Consider the following 18,945-nt stretch of genomic DNA (forward strand, 5'->3'; position numbering starts at 1 on the left):
AAATTAAACAAACTGAAAATGGTATTTTCATTCATCAAGAGAAGTATGCCAAGGAACTAGTTAGGAAATTTGGTATGGAAAATGCCAAACCCATGGAAACTCCCATGCACCCTAGTTCAAAATTAGATAAGGGAGAAACTGAGAAAGATGTAGATGAGATTAGGTATAGAGGAATGATTGGTTCTCTTATGTACTTAACTTCCTCTAGACCCGACATTGTGCAAAGTGTTGGATTGTGTTCAAGGTTCCAATCCAAACCAAAAGATTCACATCTTTCTGCAGTTAAGAGGATCATTAGATATGTTTATGGCACATCCAATTTTGGTCGTTGGTATCTTAAGATTGATGATTTTTCTGTAGTTGGTTATTGTGATGCAGATTTTGCCGGTGATAGAGTTGATAGAAGGAGCACTTCAAGCTTATGTTGCTTCCTTGGAAAGTCCTTAAATGTTTGGTCAACTAAGAAGCAGCCAACAGTGGCTTTATCCACTGCAGAGGCTGAGTATATAGCTGCTTCTTCATGTTGTTCTCATCTTATGTGGTTAAAAACACAACTTGCTGATTACAAGTTAAATGCTGAAAATATTTCCTTGCTGTGTGATAATATGAGTGCCATTAATATTTCTAAAAATATAGTTTTGCACTCTAGGACTAAACATATTGAAGTGAAGTTTCATTCAATAAGAGGACATGTTCAAAAAGGGAATATTAGCATTCAATTTATTAAATCAGAAGAGCAATTGGCATATATTTTCACTAAACCACTGCTTGAGGACAGATTTTGCATGCTTAGGACTAGTCTGAAAATTTTAAGTTATGATTCTTTGTTTGAAAGTTGCTGATGTGTTTGTTGGAGTTTTTGTCTCATAAACAGGTATGAGACCATTCAGGGCATGTGAAGAAAGTTCCCTTCAATCAGCGTGTTCTGGGATTGCTGCAAATGAAAAATTGATCTGGGCCAACCTCAAAAATTTCAGATCTGCAGTGGTCCAGTATGTTTCTTTAAATCCAACCATTTCTAGGCCCAATATGAATGTTACATGTTAATTTTTTTTAGCTTGTGTTTATAAGTTTTTTTTGAAAGGGTTTTCATTCTGATTATTTTTTTGTCCAAAAAGGTTTTCAAATTTTGAAATTAATTTCCTATTTTATTTTAAAATAAAATAAAATCTTTCTTTTATGAGGTCATGTCTTTTCAAGTCATATCAAAAGGTGATGCAGTTGCATGGTTTGTAAAAAAAAAAAAAAAAAAACTTCTTTTAGGTACAGTTACCAACACTCCCTCTCTTCCCTCCATTAACATCTTCTCAACTCCTCGGTTTCCTCCACTATCTTTACTGCTTCTCTTCCCTCAAAAACCTGAAACCAACCAAATGAGGAAGAAAGTTCTTGCTAAAAAGCCTTCTCATGAGAAAGTTTACAAGCTTCCTACGAAACCTTCAACTCGCTCCCAAGACCGAACCTTCACTCCATCTCCTTCTCCTCCAACCTCACCTCCTCGGTGTGATCCAATGGCGAGAACTAAAAATCCCTCTAGGGTTCCATCTTCAGCCAAGCCAACGCCTCCACCAAAGGCTCCTCCTTCAAAACCAAGCTCATCCAAAGGCAAACGTCTGGCGGTTGAGGAACCAGTTTTCGAGCCAAGTCAGCCTAAATCTAGGTCGGTTCATGTGCGTTCTCAGCGAGGTAAAGCTCGAGTTCCTCTTAAATCTGTTAGAGAATCAGATATTGACCCATTTGCTCATAAATCCCACTTCATGACATCACACTCAAATTATAATCCATATAGATTTAGGTCTGCCATGAACAATGATTTCTTTGAAGGAGTTGTTAAGTACCGTACCCTGTGTACATCTTTTCTTGCTGACTTACCAACTTTGAAAAAGAAAGACTTTCCTTTTGTTGAAAATCTGGAATTTTTGGATTGGAATCATCTCTTTAAAATCAAAAAGCCTGTTTATCCTCTGTTGGCTCAAGAGTTTTATGTAAATCTGACATATCATGAAGGGACTGTTCACTCTTATGTTAAAAGCCGAGACGTTGTCTTGAACAATGAAACAATCAGTGATGCATTGAAGTATATTGATGTTGGGCCTTGTGCTGACACTTCAGTTAAGTGGGATGAAGGTGTTGGTATTTCTTACAATGATGCATTGGCTCACATTTGTGAACATATTTCTTTAATTGATGGCATCACACCCACTCACAAAGCCCTAGGATATGAACGTGCTCAGTTGCACCGAATTGTCAACCACATCATACTTCCACAAAGCGGTTCATATCAAAGGGTTTCTTACACAGACACACTTGTTTTATATGCCCTTCTCACCAAAACGAAAATTTCATTTGCATATTTGATGGTTAGATACATGTTTGACTCTGTTAGTAGTGAAAAAGACAAAGCACTTCCATATGGCATGTTTCTAACTTGCATATTTGAGTATTTTGGTGTTGACTTGAACAATGAGGATTATCAAAATAGACATTCCTATCTAAAGGGAGGTCCTGCAGTGAAACAGCAAAAATGACTTACTCGGTCTGAAAGAGTGGTTCTAGATGATGATGATGACGAGTTTGTTCCCGACGAATCTCTTCCTCCTTCCACCGAGGGTACTTCCATCTCTACAGGCTAAAAATATGCTCTGTTGTAAAGGATGTTGTTCAGGAGTTTGTCTCCCAATCTAATCACATGGTTGCAATGAGCAAGGAGCAAAGAAAGCTAGCCAGCAAATATGAAAATTTCCTCCGGAAATCAAGGGATAGAGTGGCTGTGTTTATGACATTCATTGACAACCTACAGAAGGATGAAGACCCTGCCACTGACGCTGATGAAAAAGTTAACTCCGAGGGAAACGGTTCTGATGCCTAGGATTGCTACATGAAGTTGCTGCTATCTGCTTTTTGTCTCATGAATTCTGTTTATTTTGCTACATTTGAACTACTTTTGTTGTCTTGGATGATTGTAACTTTTAAACTACTGCAGCACTTAGATTAAATTTACTTCATACTTTGCACTGTGCTCTAACACATTCTTGCAGGATTTATGGTGGTGTTTTTGTTGATCTTGCTTATTATCCGCCCTTGATGACAAAAAGGGGGAGTAATAGGTGCTTAAGGAGTAATAGGTGCTGAATAGCTGCTAAATGCTACTTTTGCTACTATTATTGTTTTCTAGCATAAAAAGTTTGTTTTGCAACTGTGCTGCTGTAGGGAATATATTGACATTGGAAATTGCTTTCATATGTTGATAGATTGCCCTCGATTAATCTTGATGCTTAACTTTTGCTGCTGATATAATATGTTCGGCTGATTTTGTGGTTGTTTGTTTATACTCCCTTAGTCAAGATAAATGTAAAACAGGAACAAAGAGGAGACCATAAATCTAGGGAGAGCTACTCCTGAAAATGAAAGGGGGAGCAACACAAAAGCAAGTAACATCATTCAAAGGGAAGTTTCTCAACTTTACTAAAATTCAATTCCTTTGGTTAATGTTCAATCATGTTTGTCATCAAGGGGGAGATTGTTGAGTTAAGAAATTAATTAATATAATTGATGATGACAAACATTTGATTTTTGGGCTAATCACCCAATTAGTTTTTGATTATTTTGGTTAAGTGATGTAGGCCAAAAATAAGTGTTGCAGCAGCCCAACATTAAACAAAAGAAATATGTTGATGGGCCGAATGGTAAGTGAAAATAAACCAAGCCCAAGTCATCCATCTCAAGCTCAATTCTTCAAGAAGCAAAGGCAAGGAACCAACGGGATGAACTTGAGCAGAACTCAATCCAAGCCCGAGTTGATTTCAAAACCCTCCATCTTGCTTCCAAAGCAACGTTCTTTTCTCTTTGTCCCAGCCAAATCACAGAAGCAAGAGAAAGTGCTTAGTTCCTAAGCTATTCAAAGAAGACGAAAGAAAGAAAAGGTTAGGAAAGAAAGGCTAAGGTCAAATCAGCTAGATCAAACCAAATCAAGCTTAGGTAAAGGTTAAAGGTAACCCATTTCCTTATACATGCATCATATTTTCTTCTCTTCATCTTCAACTCTCTTTGAAGAACCAAATCAGAGGCTTGCAAATCTAGTTTATCACATAGCAAAGAGAGTTGAAGATGAAGAGAAGAAAATATGATGCATGTATAAAGAAATGGGTTACCTTTAACCTTTACCTAAGCTTGATTTGGTTTGATCTAGCTGATTTGACCTCAGCGTTTCTTGCCTAACCTTCTCTTTCTTTCCTCTTCTTTGAATAGCTTAGGAACTAAGCACTTTCTCTTGCTTCTAAGATTTGATTGGGACAGAGAGAAAAAAACGTTGCTTTGGAAGCAAGATGGAGGGATTTGAAATCAACTCGGGCTTGGATCGAGTTCTGCTCAAGTTCAGCCCATTGGTTCCTTGCCTTTGCTTCTTGAAGAATTGAGCTTGAGATGGATGACTTGGGTTTGGTTTATTTTCACTTACCATTCAGCCCATCAGCAGATTTCTTTTCTTTAATGTTGGGCTGCTGCAACACTTATTTTTGGCCTACATCACTTAACCAAAATAATCAAAAACTAATTGGGTGATTAGCCCAATAATCAAATGTTTGTCATCATCAATTATATTAATTAATTTCTTAACTCAACAATCTCCCCGTTGATGACAAACATGATTGAACATTAACCAAAGGAATTGAATTTTAGTAAAGTTGAGAAACTTCCCTTTGAATGATGTTACTTGCTTTTGTGTTGCTCCCCCTTTCCTTTTCAGGAGTAGCTCCCCCTAGATTTATGGTCTCCTCTTTGTTCCTGTTTTACATTTGTGCTTATAGAGAACAGAGTAAAGTGCTACACACATTTATCTTGACTAAGGGAGTATAAACAAACAACCACAAAATCAGCCGAACATATTATATCAGCAGCAAAAGTTAAGCATCAAGATTAATCGAAGGCAATCTATCAACATATGAAAGCAATTTCCAATGTCAATATATTCCCTACAGCAGCATAGTTGCAAAACAAACTTTTTATGCTAAAAAACATTAATAATAGCAAAAGTAGTATTTAGCAGCTATTCAGCACCTATTACTCCTTAAGCACCTATTACACCCCCTTTTGTCATCAAGGGCAAATAATAAGCAAGATCAACAAAAACAGCATCATAAATCTTGCAAGAATGTGTTAGAGCACAGTGCAAAGTATGAAGTAAATTTAATCTAAGTGCAACAGTAGTTTAAAAGTTACAGTCATCCAAGACAACAAAAGTAGTTCAAATGTAGCAAAATAAACAGAATTCATGAGACAAAAAACAGATAGCAGCAGCTTCATGTAGCAATCCTAGGCATCATAACTGTTTCCCTCGGAGTCAACTTCTTCATCAGCGTCAGTGGCAGGGTCTTCATCCTTCTGTAGGTTGCCAATGAATGTCATAAACACAGCCACTCTATCCCTTGATTTTCGGAGAAAATTTTCATGTTTGCTGGCTAGCTTTCTTTGCTCCTTGCTCATTACAACCATGTGATTAGATTGGGAGACAAACTCCTGAACAACATCCTTTACAACATTCAGCAGAGCAGATTTTTGGCCTGTAGAGATGGAAGTACCCTCGGTGGAAGGAGGAAGAGATTCGTTGGGAACAAACTCGTCATCATCATCATCTAGAACCACTCTTTCAGATCGAGTAGGTCCTTTTTGCTGTTTCACTGTACCACCTCCCTTTAGATAGGAATGTCTATTTTGATAATCCTCATTGTTCAAGTCAACACCAAAATACTCAAATATGCAAGTTAGAAACATGCCATATGGAAGTGCTTTGTCTTTTTCACTACTAACAGAGTCAAACATGTATCTAACCATCAAATATGAAAATGAAATTTTCATTTTGGTGAGAAGGGCATATAAAACAAGTGTGTCTGTGTAAGAAACCCTTTGATATTAACCGCTTTGTGGAAGTATGATGTGGTTGACAATTCGGTGCAACTGAGCACGTTCATATCCTAGGGCTTTGTGAGTGGGTGTGATGCCATCAATTAAAGAAATATGTTCACAAATGTGAGCCAATGCATCATTGTAAGAAATACCAACACCTTCATCCCACTTAACTGAAGTGTCAGCACAAGGCCCAACATCAATATACTTCAATGCATCACTGATTATTTCATTGTTCAAGACAATGTCTCGGCCTTTAACATAAGAGTGAACAGTCCCTTCATGATATGTCAGATTTGCATAAAACTCTTGAACCAACAGAGGATAAATAGGCTTTTTGATTTTAAAGAGATGATTCCAATCCAAAAATTCCAGATTTTCAACAAAAGGAAAGCCTTTCTTTTTCAAAGTTGGTAAGTCGGCAAGAAAAGATGGACACAGGGTACGGTACTTAACAACTCCTTCAAAGAAATCATTGTTCATGGCAGACCTAAATCTATATGGATTATAATTTGAGTGTGATTTCATGAAGTGGGATTTATGAGCAAATGGGTCAATATCTGGTTCTCTAACAGATTTAAGAGGAACTCGAGCTTTACCTCGCTGAGAACGCACAGGAACCGACCTAGATTTAGGCTGAGTTGGCTCGGAAACTGGTTCCACAACCGTCGGACGTTTGCCTTTGGATGAGCTTGGTTTTGAAGGAGGAGCCTTTGGTGGAGGCGTTGGCTTGGCTGAAGATGGAACCCTAGAGGGATTTTTAGTTCTCGCCATTGGATCACACCGAGGAGGTGAGGTTGGGGGAGAAGGAGATGGAGTGAAGGTTCGGTCTTGGGAGCGAGTTGAAGGTTTCGTAGGAAGCTTGTAAACTTTCTCACGAGAAGGATTTTTAGCAAGAACTTTCTTCCTCATTTGGTTGGTTTCAGGCTTTTGAGGGAAGAGAAGCAGTAAAGATAGTGGAGGAAACCGAGGAGTTGAGGAGATGTTAATGGAGGGTAAAGAGGGAGTGTTGGTAACCGTACCCAAAAGAAGGTTTTTTTTTTTTTACATACCATGAAACTGCATCATTTTTTTATATGACTTGAAAAGACATGACCTCATAAAAGAAAGATTTTATTTTATTTTAAAACAAAACAGAAAATTAATTTCAAATTTTGAAAACCTTTTTGGACCAAAAAATAATCAGAATGAAAACCCTTTCAAAAAAAACTTAAAAACACAAGCTAAAAAAAATTAACATGTAACATTCATATTGGGCCCAGAGATGGTTGGATTTAAGGAAATACATTGGACCACTCCAGATCTGAAATTTTTGAGGTTGGCTCAGATCAATTTTTCATTTGCAGTAATCCCAGAACATGCTGATTGAAGGGAACTTTCTTCACATGCCCAGAATTGTCTCATACCTGTTTATGAGACAAAAACTCCAACAAACACATCAGCAACTTTCAAACAAAGAATCATAACTTAAAATTTCCAGACTAGTCCTAAGCATGCGAAATCTGTCCTCAGGCAGTGGTTTAGTGAAAATATCTGCCAATTGCTCTTTTGATTTAACAAATTGAATGCTAATATCCCCTTTTTGAACATGTTCTCTTATTGAGTGAAACTTCACTTCAATATGTTTAGTCCTAGAGTGCAAAACTGAATTTTTAGAAATATTAATGGCACTCATATTATCACACAGCAACGGAATATTTTCAGCATTTAACTTGTAATCAGCAAGCTGTGTTTTTATCCACATAAGCTGAGAACAACATGAAGAAGTAGCTATATACTTAGCCTCTGCAGTGGATAAAGCCACTGTTGGCTGCTTCTTACTTGACCAAACATTTAAGGACTTTTCAAGGAAGCAACATAAGCCTGAAGTGCTCCTTCTATCAACTCTATCTCCGGCAAAATCTGCATCACAATAACCAACTGCAGAAAAATAATCAATCTTAGGATACCAAAGACCAAAATAGGATGTGCCATGAACATATCTAATGATCCTCTTAAATGCAGAAAGATGTGACTCTTTTGGTTTGGATTGGAACTTTGAACACAATCCAACACTTTGCACAATGTCGGGTCTAGAGGAAGTTAAGTACATAAGAGAACCAATCATTCCTCTATACCTAGTCTCATCTATATCTTTCTCAGTTTCTCCCTTATCTAATTTTGAACTAGGGTGCATGGGAGTTCCCATCGGTTTGTCATTTTCCATACCAAATTTCTTAACTAGTTCCTTGGCATACTTCTCCTGATGAATGAAAATACCATTTTCAGTTTGTTTAATTTGCAGCCCAAGGAAAAAATTAAGTTCACCCATCATACTCATGTCAAATTCACTTGTCATGAGTTTTCCAAATTCAGAACAAAGGGATTCATTGGCTGATCCAAAAATAATGTCATCAACATATATTTGGACTAGAATGAAAGAATCATTAGAATTCTTGATAAATAGAGTTGTATCAGTGGTGCCTCTTTGAAAACCATTTTTCAAAAGAAAAGAGCTAAGTCTCTCATACCAAGCTCAAGGAGCTTGTCTTAAACCATAGAGCGCCTTTGATAATTTGAAAACATAGTTAGGATGCTCTTTATTTTCAAAACCAGGTGGCTGCTCCATATACACTTCTCTATCTATCACACCATTCAAAAATGCACATGTCACATCCATTTGATATAATTTAAAACCACAAAATGCAGCATAAGCTAAGAGAAGTCTTATGGCTTCCATTCGGGCAACAAGGGGCAAAGGATTCATCAAAGTCTATTTCTTTTTCTTGATCATATCCTTGTGCCACTAGCCTTGCTTTGTTTCTTGCAATGCTGCCATCTTCTCCTAACTTATTCCGAAAAATCCACTTGGTGCCGGTCAGTTTCTTTCCATTCGGCCTTGGAACCAAAGTCCACACTTGGTTCTTCTCAAACTCAAGAAGTTCATCCTCCATCGCTTTTACCCAAGAGGGGTCACTAAGGGCTTCTTTGACATTTTGAGGCTCCATTTGAGAGAGAAGGACAATGTCTGTCTCTTCATTTGCCTTTCTAGTTGAGGACCGAGTTCTAACCCCATGAGAGACGTTTCCAATAACAAATTCCTCAAGATAATTCTTCAAGAATCTCCATTCACGAGGTCTGGTGGACTTGGAGGCAGATTCAGTCACCAAGGGAATCTGGGTACTACTGGTTTCAAGATCTCCTTCAGATTCATGAGACAAAATGGAATTGTCTCTTGAATTTTCAGCAGTTGCAGTTTCTGGTTCAGCTTGTCCAGAATTTTCATTTTCATTATTTTGAGCAGTTTCATTGTCCTTTTGAACTTGATTTCTTACATCACAATCTTCCAACATACTTTGCACCAGGTTAGTATCACAAAATGTAATATGTATGGACTCTTCAATAATCCTAGCATCTTGATGATAAACTCTATATGCTTTACTAGTTGTGGAATATCCTACAAACAAACACTCATACGCCTTTGGATCAAATTTACCCAAATTATCCTTGTTATTTAAAACAAAATATTTGCATCCAAAGATGTGCAAGTAGTCTAAGTTTGGTGGGTAACCTTTCCAAAGTTCAAAAGGGGTTTTCTTCAAAAATTTCCTTATGATTGTTCTATTCAAAATGTGGCAAGCCGTGTTAACCGCTTCAGCCCAAAGGAATTTTGGAACATTACTCTCACAAAGCACAGCTCTTGTCATCTCTTGTATGTTTCTATTTCTTCTTTCCACAACACCATTTTGTTGTGGTGTCCTTGGACAAGAGAAGTTGTAAGATATTCCAAATTCCTCACAAAAGAATTCAAATAGATTATTTTCAAATTCAGTTCCATGATCACTCTTTATAGAAGAGATCTTTAAATCCTTTTTATTTTAAATTATCTTGCAAAAGATTTCAAAGGCCGAAAAAGCTTCATTTTTGTGTGCAAGAAATAAAACCCAACCAAACCTAGAATAGTCATCCGTAATCACTAAACCATAATGTTTACTACCTAGGCTTTGAGTTCTTGTTGGACCAAACAAATCAATATGTAGTAATTCAAGTGGCATTTTAGTAGAGATGTCTTTCTTTGGTTTAAATGAACTTTTTGTTTGTTTTCCCATTTGGCAAGCATCACAAGTGATGTCTTTGTGAAACCTTATCAAAGGAAGACCTCTTACTAACCCTTTCTTTACAAGTTTGTTTATTTGAAACATACTTGCATGGCCTAATCTCTTGTGCCATAGCCACTTTTCAGAATTTTTAGAATGAAAACAAGCTACATTTTGATCCTTTAGTTCATCAAGGGTAAGTCCATACACATTATTAAAATGCTTGGCAACAAAAAGCACTTCATTGGTCTTTTCATTTACAACACAGTATTCAAGTCTTTTGAAAGTCACTAAATATCCTAAATCACACAGTTGACTTATACTCAAAAGATTGTGCTTCAAACCATATACCAAAAATACATCATCAATGAAAGTAGATTGTTCATTACCTACTTTTCCAACAGCAATAATTTTACCTTTATCATCATCTCCAAAGGTCATAAAACCTCCATCATACTTGTTTAGTTTGATGAAGTAAGTTGACCTTCCAGTCATGTGCCTTGAGCATCCACTATCCATGTACCAGATATCCTTTTTGTTCTTGGATGCTAGGCAAATCTGCATGAAGAGTTTCAAGTAGCCTTAGGTATCCAAATTAATTTGGATCCTTTGAAGTTAATCCATCTTGGTTGCCCAAGTGCATTGAAATCACACACAACATTGTAAATTTTATTTCCAACAATTCTTTTTTCAATGAAGCATTGTGAATATGAATGACCAAATTTTTTGCAATTGAAACAATGATTTTCTGCTGCATGTTGCTGAAATTGAGATGAGCTACCATGCAGAAAATGATTAAATGATTGAAATTTTCTGGTTTTTGGGAGAGGTGCTTTTCTTTTGACAAACTGATTTTTGTTGAAATTGTTCCTCTTTGCAACGCTGTTCCAACCAGAATTTTTTGAAACATTTGGACTCTTCGAATATGAGGTTTTGTTGTAGAAAGGTGGATTTTTGAAAGCAACCTCCTTATTCGAAGCATATCCCAGACCTGGCCTATTTGAAGTGGTTTCGGTTTTTGAGCAATGCTAAATTTCATTTGTGTCAGCTTTATCAAACTTCTCCTCAAGTATGGGAACATACCCAATACCAGAATTGTTAGATGTGGTTTTAGTATTTGATGAAGAGGCCACAAATTTTATAGAGGAATCATTAAAATTGCACTTTCCCTTGTTACATAACCTAAACCAGATTTTTCAAATAATGGTCTTTGACTTGCAAGTAATTTGTCTAAGTTACTAGAACTTTGAGCAAATTTTGCTAAGTCACCGCCATTCAGCCTTTTAATCATGTCATTTAATCTTTCATTTTCAACAATTAACTCTTGAGAAGGATCCATAATGTGCTTTCCTTTTAATTTATCAAGTTCAGATTTTAGAAATCTGTTTTCTTCAATAATGTCTAAAGCACATTCAGTTTCCTTCACCTTTTCTTTTAAAAAATTATTTTCAGCTTTCAAGACATCTTTTTCAGATCTGGACTTATTGTATTTATCTAACAATTTTGATGTGTTCAGAGTGAGATCATCAATAATAACATGTAAATCATCAATGTCAAATCATAATAATTTACCTCATCAAGATTGTTGTTTCCAGCCATGAAGCAGTCTTTATCTTCACCTTCAAATTCTTCTTCTTCATTTGAGTCGTTTTCAAGATCCTCCCAAGCTACCATGAGCACTCTTTTCCTTTCTTTCTTTCCTTTGTCCTCCTTCTTGAGCTTTGGACAGTTTAGCTTGAAGTGTCCAACCTCTTTACAATGATGACACGTCACTTTGCTCAAGTCCATCTTGTGTTCCTTTGAGCTTGAACCCTTGTACTTGCCCTTATTCTTCATCATTCTTCTAAATCTCCTAACAAAAAACATGAGCTCATCATTTGAAATACCATCACTAGACTCACTCTCTTTGGGTTCTACTTTTGACTTGAGGGTTATTCCCTTTTTCTTTGAGTCTGGGTTTGCGTGTGTGGATTCATAGGCAAGGAATTTTCCTCTCATATCATCATAGGTTATGGGGATTAGGTTGTTGCTCTCGGTTAGGACAGTGGCAGTGGTTTCCCATTCTTTTGTGAGGCTTCTAAGGAGTTTTCTCACCAAGGTTTGTTCTGAGTAGTTTGTACCCATAGTATCAAGATTGTTGATTATGATTGAGAATCTCTCAAACGCTTTATTAATGCTTTCTCCATCCTTCATGTTAAATATCTCGTACTCTTTTCGCAGCATATCAATCCTTGTCTCTTTGACTTGTTTAGTGCCTTCGTGTGTAACCTGGAGTTTTTCCTAGATTTCTTTGACTGTCTTGCATCTAGACACCTTTCGGTACTCTTCATAGCTGATAGCACAGTGAAGAAGGTTGTTAGCTTTAGCATTCAGCTCCATCTTCTTCTTATAGTGTTCATTCCGTTCAGCTTCTTCTTTTGGAATCACCACTCCATGAGCACTTGTTTTTGTTGGGATCTTGGGACCGTTCACAACAATCTTCCATATGTTGTAGTCAATGGATTGGATGAAGATCCTTATCCTTTCTTTCCAGTAGGCATAATTCTTCCCGTTGAAGAAAGATGGCCGGTTGTTTAACTGGACTTCAGTGAGGGTGTAGGCAACTGTGGTTGTGCCCATGTTGTTCGCCATTGGATCTTTGCTCCAAGCGATGAAGCTTGATTCTTGAGACCTTAGCTCCTGATACCAATTGAAGGTTGTGGTAGGCTTAGAGAAGGGGGTTGAATCCATGCCTTCCTTTTCAGTTACTGATATGACTCTTTAAAACAAACTTTCAATTTTGATTCTGTTTGTACTCAGCAGCAAAAATTTATGAGACAATTTATTTTTGTCTCATGAATATCAGAAAACAGAACACAACAGAGAAGAGAAAAACTAACACCAGCATGTATCCTGGTTCGGTTGCCTTGTGCTATGCAACCTACATCCAGTCTCCTCCACAACAATGGAGGAATTTCCACTATAGTTAAAAGTATTACATACACCAATTCCACAGGATTGACATAATCCTTTCACACTCAAGTTCTAACCCAACTTGACATTGGCTATGCTAATACCTAACTCTTCACTCTTAGGGCTAACCCAACTAAGAAAGGGATACCTCACAGGTATAAGATACAAGACACTTAATCAACCTAAAGAAATCTGAAATAACTCTAGGCTTTTCTCTCAAGTGTATCACTCGGCCTTTTTCCACTCATGGCTTTTAATTGAGCTCTCTCACTATGCCTTTTCACTCAAGAAATTACAGAAAGATAAACATTGAAAAGTACATTACAATCTGTAAAACATGAAGGAGATTGACTTCATCAACAGCCTCTTTGCTATGTGATAAACCAGATTCGCAAGCCTCTGATTTGGTTCTTCAATATTGGTAGAATGCTTCTTTGAAAGAAAACATTGTCCAAGTAGAAAAACTTCTTCAGGGAACTCTTCACGGAACACAACTCACCAAACTCTGGTTTTCTCTCCTTGCGTTCTGAATGAGCAGCAAGCTTCTTTTATCTCTTTGCATGTTGCTTGGTTGCTCTTCCTAGGTTAACTTCTTGAGTCTTGAGCTTCACCAACCCAGCCGTTCACTTTTTTTCAGTAATCCTCAAAATAGGAACTTTGCTTCTGACTTCTCTATCTTGACCGAAAGTCACATCATCAGTAGAAAGTGATTTCTTCAATGGTAAACACAGATCTTGACCATTGAAACACAACTTGGTCCCCAAGACATATTCTCAACTGTTGATGCACAGCAGCGAGGAACATAAATCCTCTTTTTCATATAACCCAAAATGGAGTGGCAGAGAGTTGAAGATGAAGAGAAGAAAATATGATGCATGTATAAGGAAATAGGTTACCTTTAACCTTTATCTAAGCTTGATTTAGTTTGATCTAGCTGATTTGACCTCAGCCTTTCTTGCCTAACCTTCTCTTTCTTTCCTCTTCTTTGAATAGTTTAGGAACTAAGCACTTTCTCTTGCTTCTGTGATTTGATTGGGACAAAGAGAAAAGAACGTTGCTTTGAAAGCAAGATGGAGGGATTTGAAATCAACTCGGGCTTGGATCGGGTTTTGCTCAAGTTCAGCCCGTTGGTTCCTTGCCTTTGCTTCTTGAAGAATTGAGCTTGAGATGGATGACTTGGGCTTAGTTTATTTTTACTTATCATTCAGCCCATCAGCAGATTTCTTTTGTTTAATGTTGGGCTGCTGCAACACTTATTTTTAGTCTGCATCACTTAATCAAAATAATCAAAAACTAATCGGATGATTAACCTTATAATCAAATGTTTATCATTATCAATTATATTAATTAATTTTTTAACTCAACAGTGGTATATTTGCTTTGTCTCTTACTTTGAGTGACAGATATGTTCCACAGTTAGGTGAGGTCTGGAATTTATCACTTGTGATCTCACATTGGTTCCCTTGTTATCTACCATTTAGTCACATTCCATTAGAAAAGTCAAGAGCAACAAAAGTCAAGCTAGCAATAGTGACGTGTGGCCATATCCCATATGTGTTTACTTTTAATTTGGAAGTTGAACTGAAAATTTAAAATAAATAAATAAAATTTTTATTTAAGATTGACTCATTTAGTTTTGTTACATATCATCAATATCCAAAGTCAAACAATTAAGTACCTCAGAAGCTGTTATGCAATGGTCATTCTTTCTTTCATAGTGATTCTTGCTTACATACTTTCTCCTTCTTCCCTTGCCACAGAACTTGATTATATTCATGTTTCCCAGTCCCTCAGTGATGGCATGACCTTAGTGTCACAAGGTGGAAAATTTGAACTTGGTTTCTTCAGCCCTGGTAATTCACACAAGCGTTACTTGGGAATTTGGTACAAGAAAATTCCAGTTCAGACAGTTGTTTGGGTTGCCAATAGGGCCAACCCCATCAATGATTTCTCAGGAACTTTAACAGTGAAGAGCACGGGCAATCTTTCACTCACAGAAAATGGTACTGAAACTACTTTTTGGAGCACAATCTCTCGAAAACAAGCAAAGAATCCGGTATTGGAGCTCTTGGACAGTGGCAATCTTGTGTTAAGAAATGAAGGGGAATCAAATCCAAAGGCCTATTTGTGGCAAAGCTTTGATTATCCTTCAGATACATACTTGCCATCGATGAAGTTAGGAAGGGACCTCCAAAACGGTTTTGATTGGTGCGTAACTTCTTGGAAGAGTCGAAATGATCCATCCCCTGTAGGCTTTTCTCTTGGTTTAGTTCTCAATGATTATCCTGAGTTTTCCATTATGAATGGCACAAAAAAATTATATCGGGCTGGACCTTGGAATGGCCTTTACTTAAGTGGCTACCCGGATCAATCCTATACATATATCTTTGAAACCACTTATGTCAAAAACAAGGATGAGATATCCTACAGCTCTAACACCAAGATTGATTCTATCCTTGCAAGAGCTGTAATAAACCAAACAAGTCAATCTATTACACAGTATATATGGGATGACAATCTTCAGAATTGGAAAAGTTTTGGATCAAAGCCAGTTGATGTGTGTGATAAATATGACCTTTGTGGAGCCTTTAGTTATTGCAGTGTAACAGAACCACAGCATGTCTGCCAATGCTTCAAAGGGTTCAGTCCAAAGTCACCAGAAGCATGGAACTCAAACAACTCCTCACAAGGATGCATTCGCGACAAACCATTAAGCTGCAATAATGTCACAAGCACTGATGGTTTTGTCAAATACACAGGCTTGAAAGTGCCGGATACTCAGCATACTAAGCTGCTTGAGAATATTAATTTAGATGAATGCAGAAATCTATGTTTGAAGAACTGCTCTTGTATGGCTTATGCCAATTCAGACATAAGAGGAGGAGGCAGTGGCTGCGTCATGTGGTTTGGTGATCTAATTGACATCAAAATATTTCAATCTGGTGGACAGGATCTGTACATCCGAATGCCTGCTTTGGAATCAGGTAAGGGACAAAAGTGCATCTTGCTTTATAGATTCTTCCATTCTTCTTATTATTGTATCTTTCATTTTTGTTTACATGTTTGATGAATTTCAACCATGAAGGACTTCAACATCGGAACATGAAAAAAGTGATAATTGCTAGCACCATTGCTGCAATTTGTGCAACACTTCTACTTTGTGTTTATGTTATATACAGAGTCCGAAGGAACAATATTGGTAACTACTTTCTTTTCGCTCACATTATCTCTAAAAGGCAATTCTTTCTATATATGTATTCTATTACTTAATTGAAATTTTGTTTAAATATAGCTAGTTCTTTGGAAACAATCTTGGTGTAATGATAGCATTGAATTTGAGGTCAATCTAGAGATTTAGTAGCTTGAGATCCATCTAGATTTTCTTGTGCATTTATCTTCTTAACAGCTCCAATGCTCCATGTCCTCCCCTCAATCCCAGAAAACCAAAAAGGCAGAGAAAAGAAAAAGCAAATGTTGCTGATTATCATTATCTTTAAATTTATAATTTTAAGTTAATAATACTGCTGAATATCTTTCCTATTTCTTGCTTCTCAGAATGGTCAAAAGCAGAATTGTTTGAAGGATATGTAAATGACACGGATCTACCCATGTTTGATCTACTAATGGTTACTACTGCCACTGACAACTTCTCCTTGAATAACAAGATTGGACAAGGTGGTTTTGGAACTGTATATAAGGTAATTCGGTCTATGAATAGTTGGTTGCAAAGAAACAAGTAGAGGAATTTGACATTATTAAGAACATCTACTTACATAAATGCGATAAATCAGGGGAAATTAGCAGATGGGCAAGAAATTGCTGTCAAGAGACTTTCACAGAGTTCTGGCCAAGGAATGACGGAATTTCTAACTGAAGTGAAGCTTATTGCAAAGCTTCAGCATCGAAATTTAGTAAAACTTCTTGGTTGCTGCATTCGAGGACAAGAAAAGTTGTTAGTTTATGAATACATGGTTAATGGCAGCCTAGACAACTTCATTTTTGGTGTGTGATTCAAGAAAGCTTAGATCAGACCTAAATTTGGCTAAGATTACCACTTGAATATTCATTATTAATTAACAAATTTGTTTTTCTAAACATAGATCGAATGAAAAGCAAGTTGCTGGAGTGGCCTCAACGCTTCCTCATAATATTTGGAGTTGCTAGGGGACTTCTATATTTACACCATGATTCAAGATTGAGAATTATCCACAGAGATCTCAAATTAAGTAACGTTTTACTTGATGATAAGTTAAATCCTAAAATATCAGACTTTGGAATTGCTAGAGCTTTTGGAGTTGATCAGACTCATGGAAACACAAATAGAGTTATTGGGACTTAGTGAGTATCTATGTAACTTTATAGTATCCACCCACCCCCCTCTCTTATTTTCGTTATAATATGCGATATGAATACACTTGTTTTCATGGTTTCATGCAGTGGATACATGGCACCAGAGTATGCTATCAATGGGCTGTTTTCAGTAAAATCCGACGTCTTCAGCTTTGGTGTAATATTGATGGAGATTATAAGTGGGAACAGAAACAGAGCGCTTTGTCATGCAAATGAGACTCTTAATCTTGTTGGCTATGTAAGCAAGCAATCAAATAGTTGTTTTATTTAACAAAGATGTTCCAAATATTCTGAAGCTTTTTTCATCTTATATGATATAGGCTTGGATGCTTTGGAAAGAGGACAGGCCTTTGGAGCTGATCGATCCAAACATAAAGGAGTCATGTGTCATCCCAGAAGTATTGCGGTGCATCCATGTTAGTCTCTTATGTGTGCAACAACACCCTGAAGATCGGCCTACAATGGCCTCAGTACTTGTCATGTTAGGAAGTAAGATGGACTTAGTTGATCCTAAAGAGCCTGGCTTCTTTTCCTGCAAGCTCCCCACTGAAGTGAGTTCACACTCAGATCAACATAACATCATGTCTTTAAATGATGAATTAACTATTACCTCATTAGATGGTCGGTGAAATCACTTTGTTAGCTACACTGATTGCATGATTAGCTTATTTTTCAAGTCCTGTTACTAAATATGCAAATGAAATTTAATTGCATATAACTTTTCACTGAAGAGCACATTTTGCAGATGTCAATCTTGCTCTGCAATATGATGACTATTTGGGCTACTTAGATATCAGGGTTTCTATAACTTATCGTCTTATAAGAATTCAAGAATGAATATCAAGTGCTGATATCATAAAATATACAATGAAGGGGGCTTATTTATAGGCAAAAAACATAACCAAATTATAATTACAAAATCAATATAATATCAAACTAAATAAATATAACATCAATATTAATATATTTATTTAGATATTATATTAATATATAATATTTTAAATATATTCTAATATCTATTCTCAAATTTATGTGACAACTTCAATTTGTAACTTATTTAAAAAAACGGAATAAAAAAATTAAAATAATACCTAAATAAAATTATTAAAAATTTAGAACTATTACGAGTTGTGTAAACTTAGGATCAGAGTACTGACGAAATTACAAGAATTTCGGTGCAGACGAAACTGCAGGAACTCAGGTGCATTCGGAGCGGTAAAAACTTGAGGTGCAGAAACTGCAGGAACTCGGGGTGTATTGGGAGCTGTAGACACTTGAGGTGCAGATGAAATTACAAAAACTTGGATGCATTTATTATAACCGCGAAAATTTGGAGTGCAAAAAAAAATTGCAAAAACTTGGAGTGCAGACAAAATGTGTATTGTTAGAATTAAAAATTAAGAAAAAAACGTAAAAATATTCTCATAAAAGAATTTGGAGCAGCGAAAAAAATTATTAAATTACTGAGTGTTTATTTATTGGCGAGAAAAATTTCTTAGCTTGCTTTTAATACTTAAAGATTTCTTATTTTATTAACGCATTTAAGCAAATGTTAGTTGGTACATTATTGAAATTATTAAATTATATAAAAATATTATGTACATGTTAAAAATTAGCAGTATTTCAACAAATTTCCAATTTAAAAACTCAGAGAAATATGCTGCCA

The 18,945-nt window shown here is 36.4% G+C and overlaps 1 protein-coding gene across 6 annotated transcripts in view; it reads left to right on the top strand.

Annotated features, from left to right (window-relative positions):
- The window catches only part of LOC148549988 (G-type lectin S-receptor-like serine/threonine-protein kinase At4g27290), a 37,773-nt gene extending 19,099 nt beyond the window's left edge, over positions 1–18,674 (top strand). For 3 of the 6 annotated variants that reach the window (XM_088497456.1, XM_088497454.1, XM_088497455.1), the window contains exons 2-8: positions 14,690–15,913; positions 16,015–16,128; positions 16,485–16,627; positions 16,721–16,931; positions 17,030–17,267; positions 17,367–17,517; positions 17,600–18,064. In XM_088497456.1, the coding sequence (XP_088353582.1) occupies positions 14,731–15,913; positions 16,015–16,128; positions 16,485–16,627; positions 16,721–16,931; positions 17,030–17,267; positions 17,367–17,517; positions 17,600–17,908 (2,349 nt within the window). In that variant the 5' untranslated portion in view covers positions 14,690–14,730 and the 3' untranslated portion in view covers positions 17,909–18,064. Of the gene's footprint in view, positions 1–14,558; positions 15,914–16,014; positions 16,129–16,484; positions 16,628–16,720; positions 16,932–17,029; positions 17,268–17,366; positions 17,518–17,599; positions 18,065–18,447 lie in introns of those variants that run through there. The other 3 variants (XM_088497451.1, XM_088497453.1, XM_088497452.1) reach the window with 3 other exon arrangements.
- Positions 18,675–18,945: the final 271 nt, after the last annotated feature.

The sequence above is a fragment of the Arachis ipaensis genome, chromosome B8 (assembly GCF_059453495.1).
Source record: "Arachis ipaensis isolate K30076 ecotype BB chromosome B8, ASM5945349v1, whole genome shotgun sequence".
Classification (NCBI taxonomy): domain Eukaryota; kingdom Viridiplantae; phylum Streptophyta; class Magnoliopsida; order Fabales; family Fabaceae; genus Arachis; species Arachis ipaensis.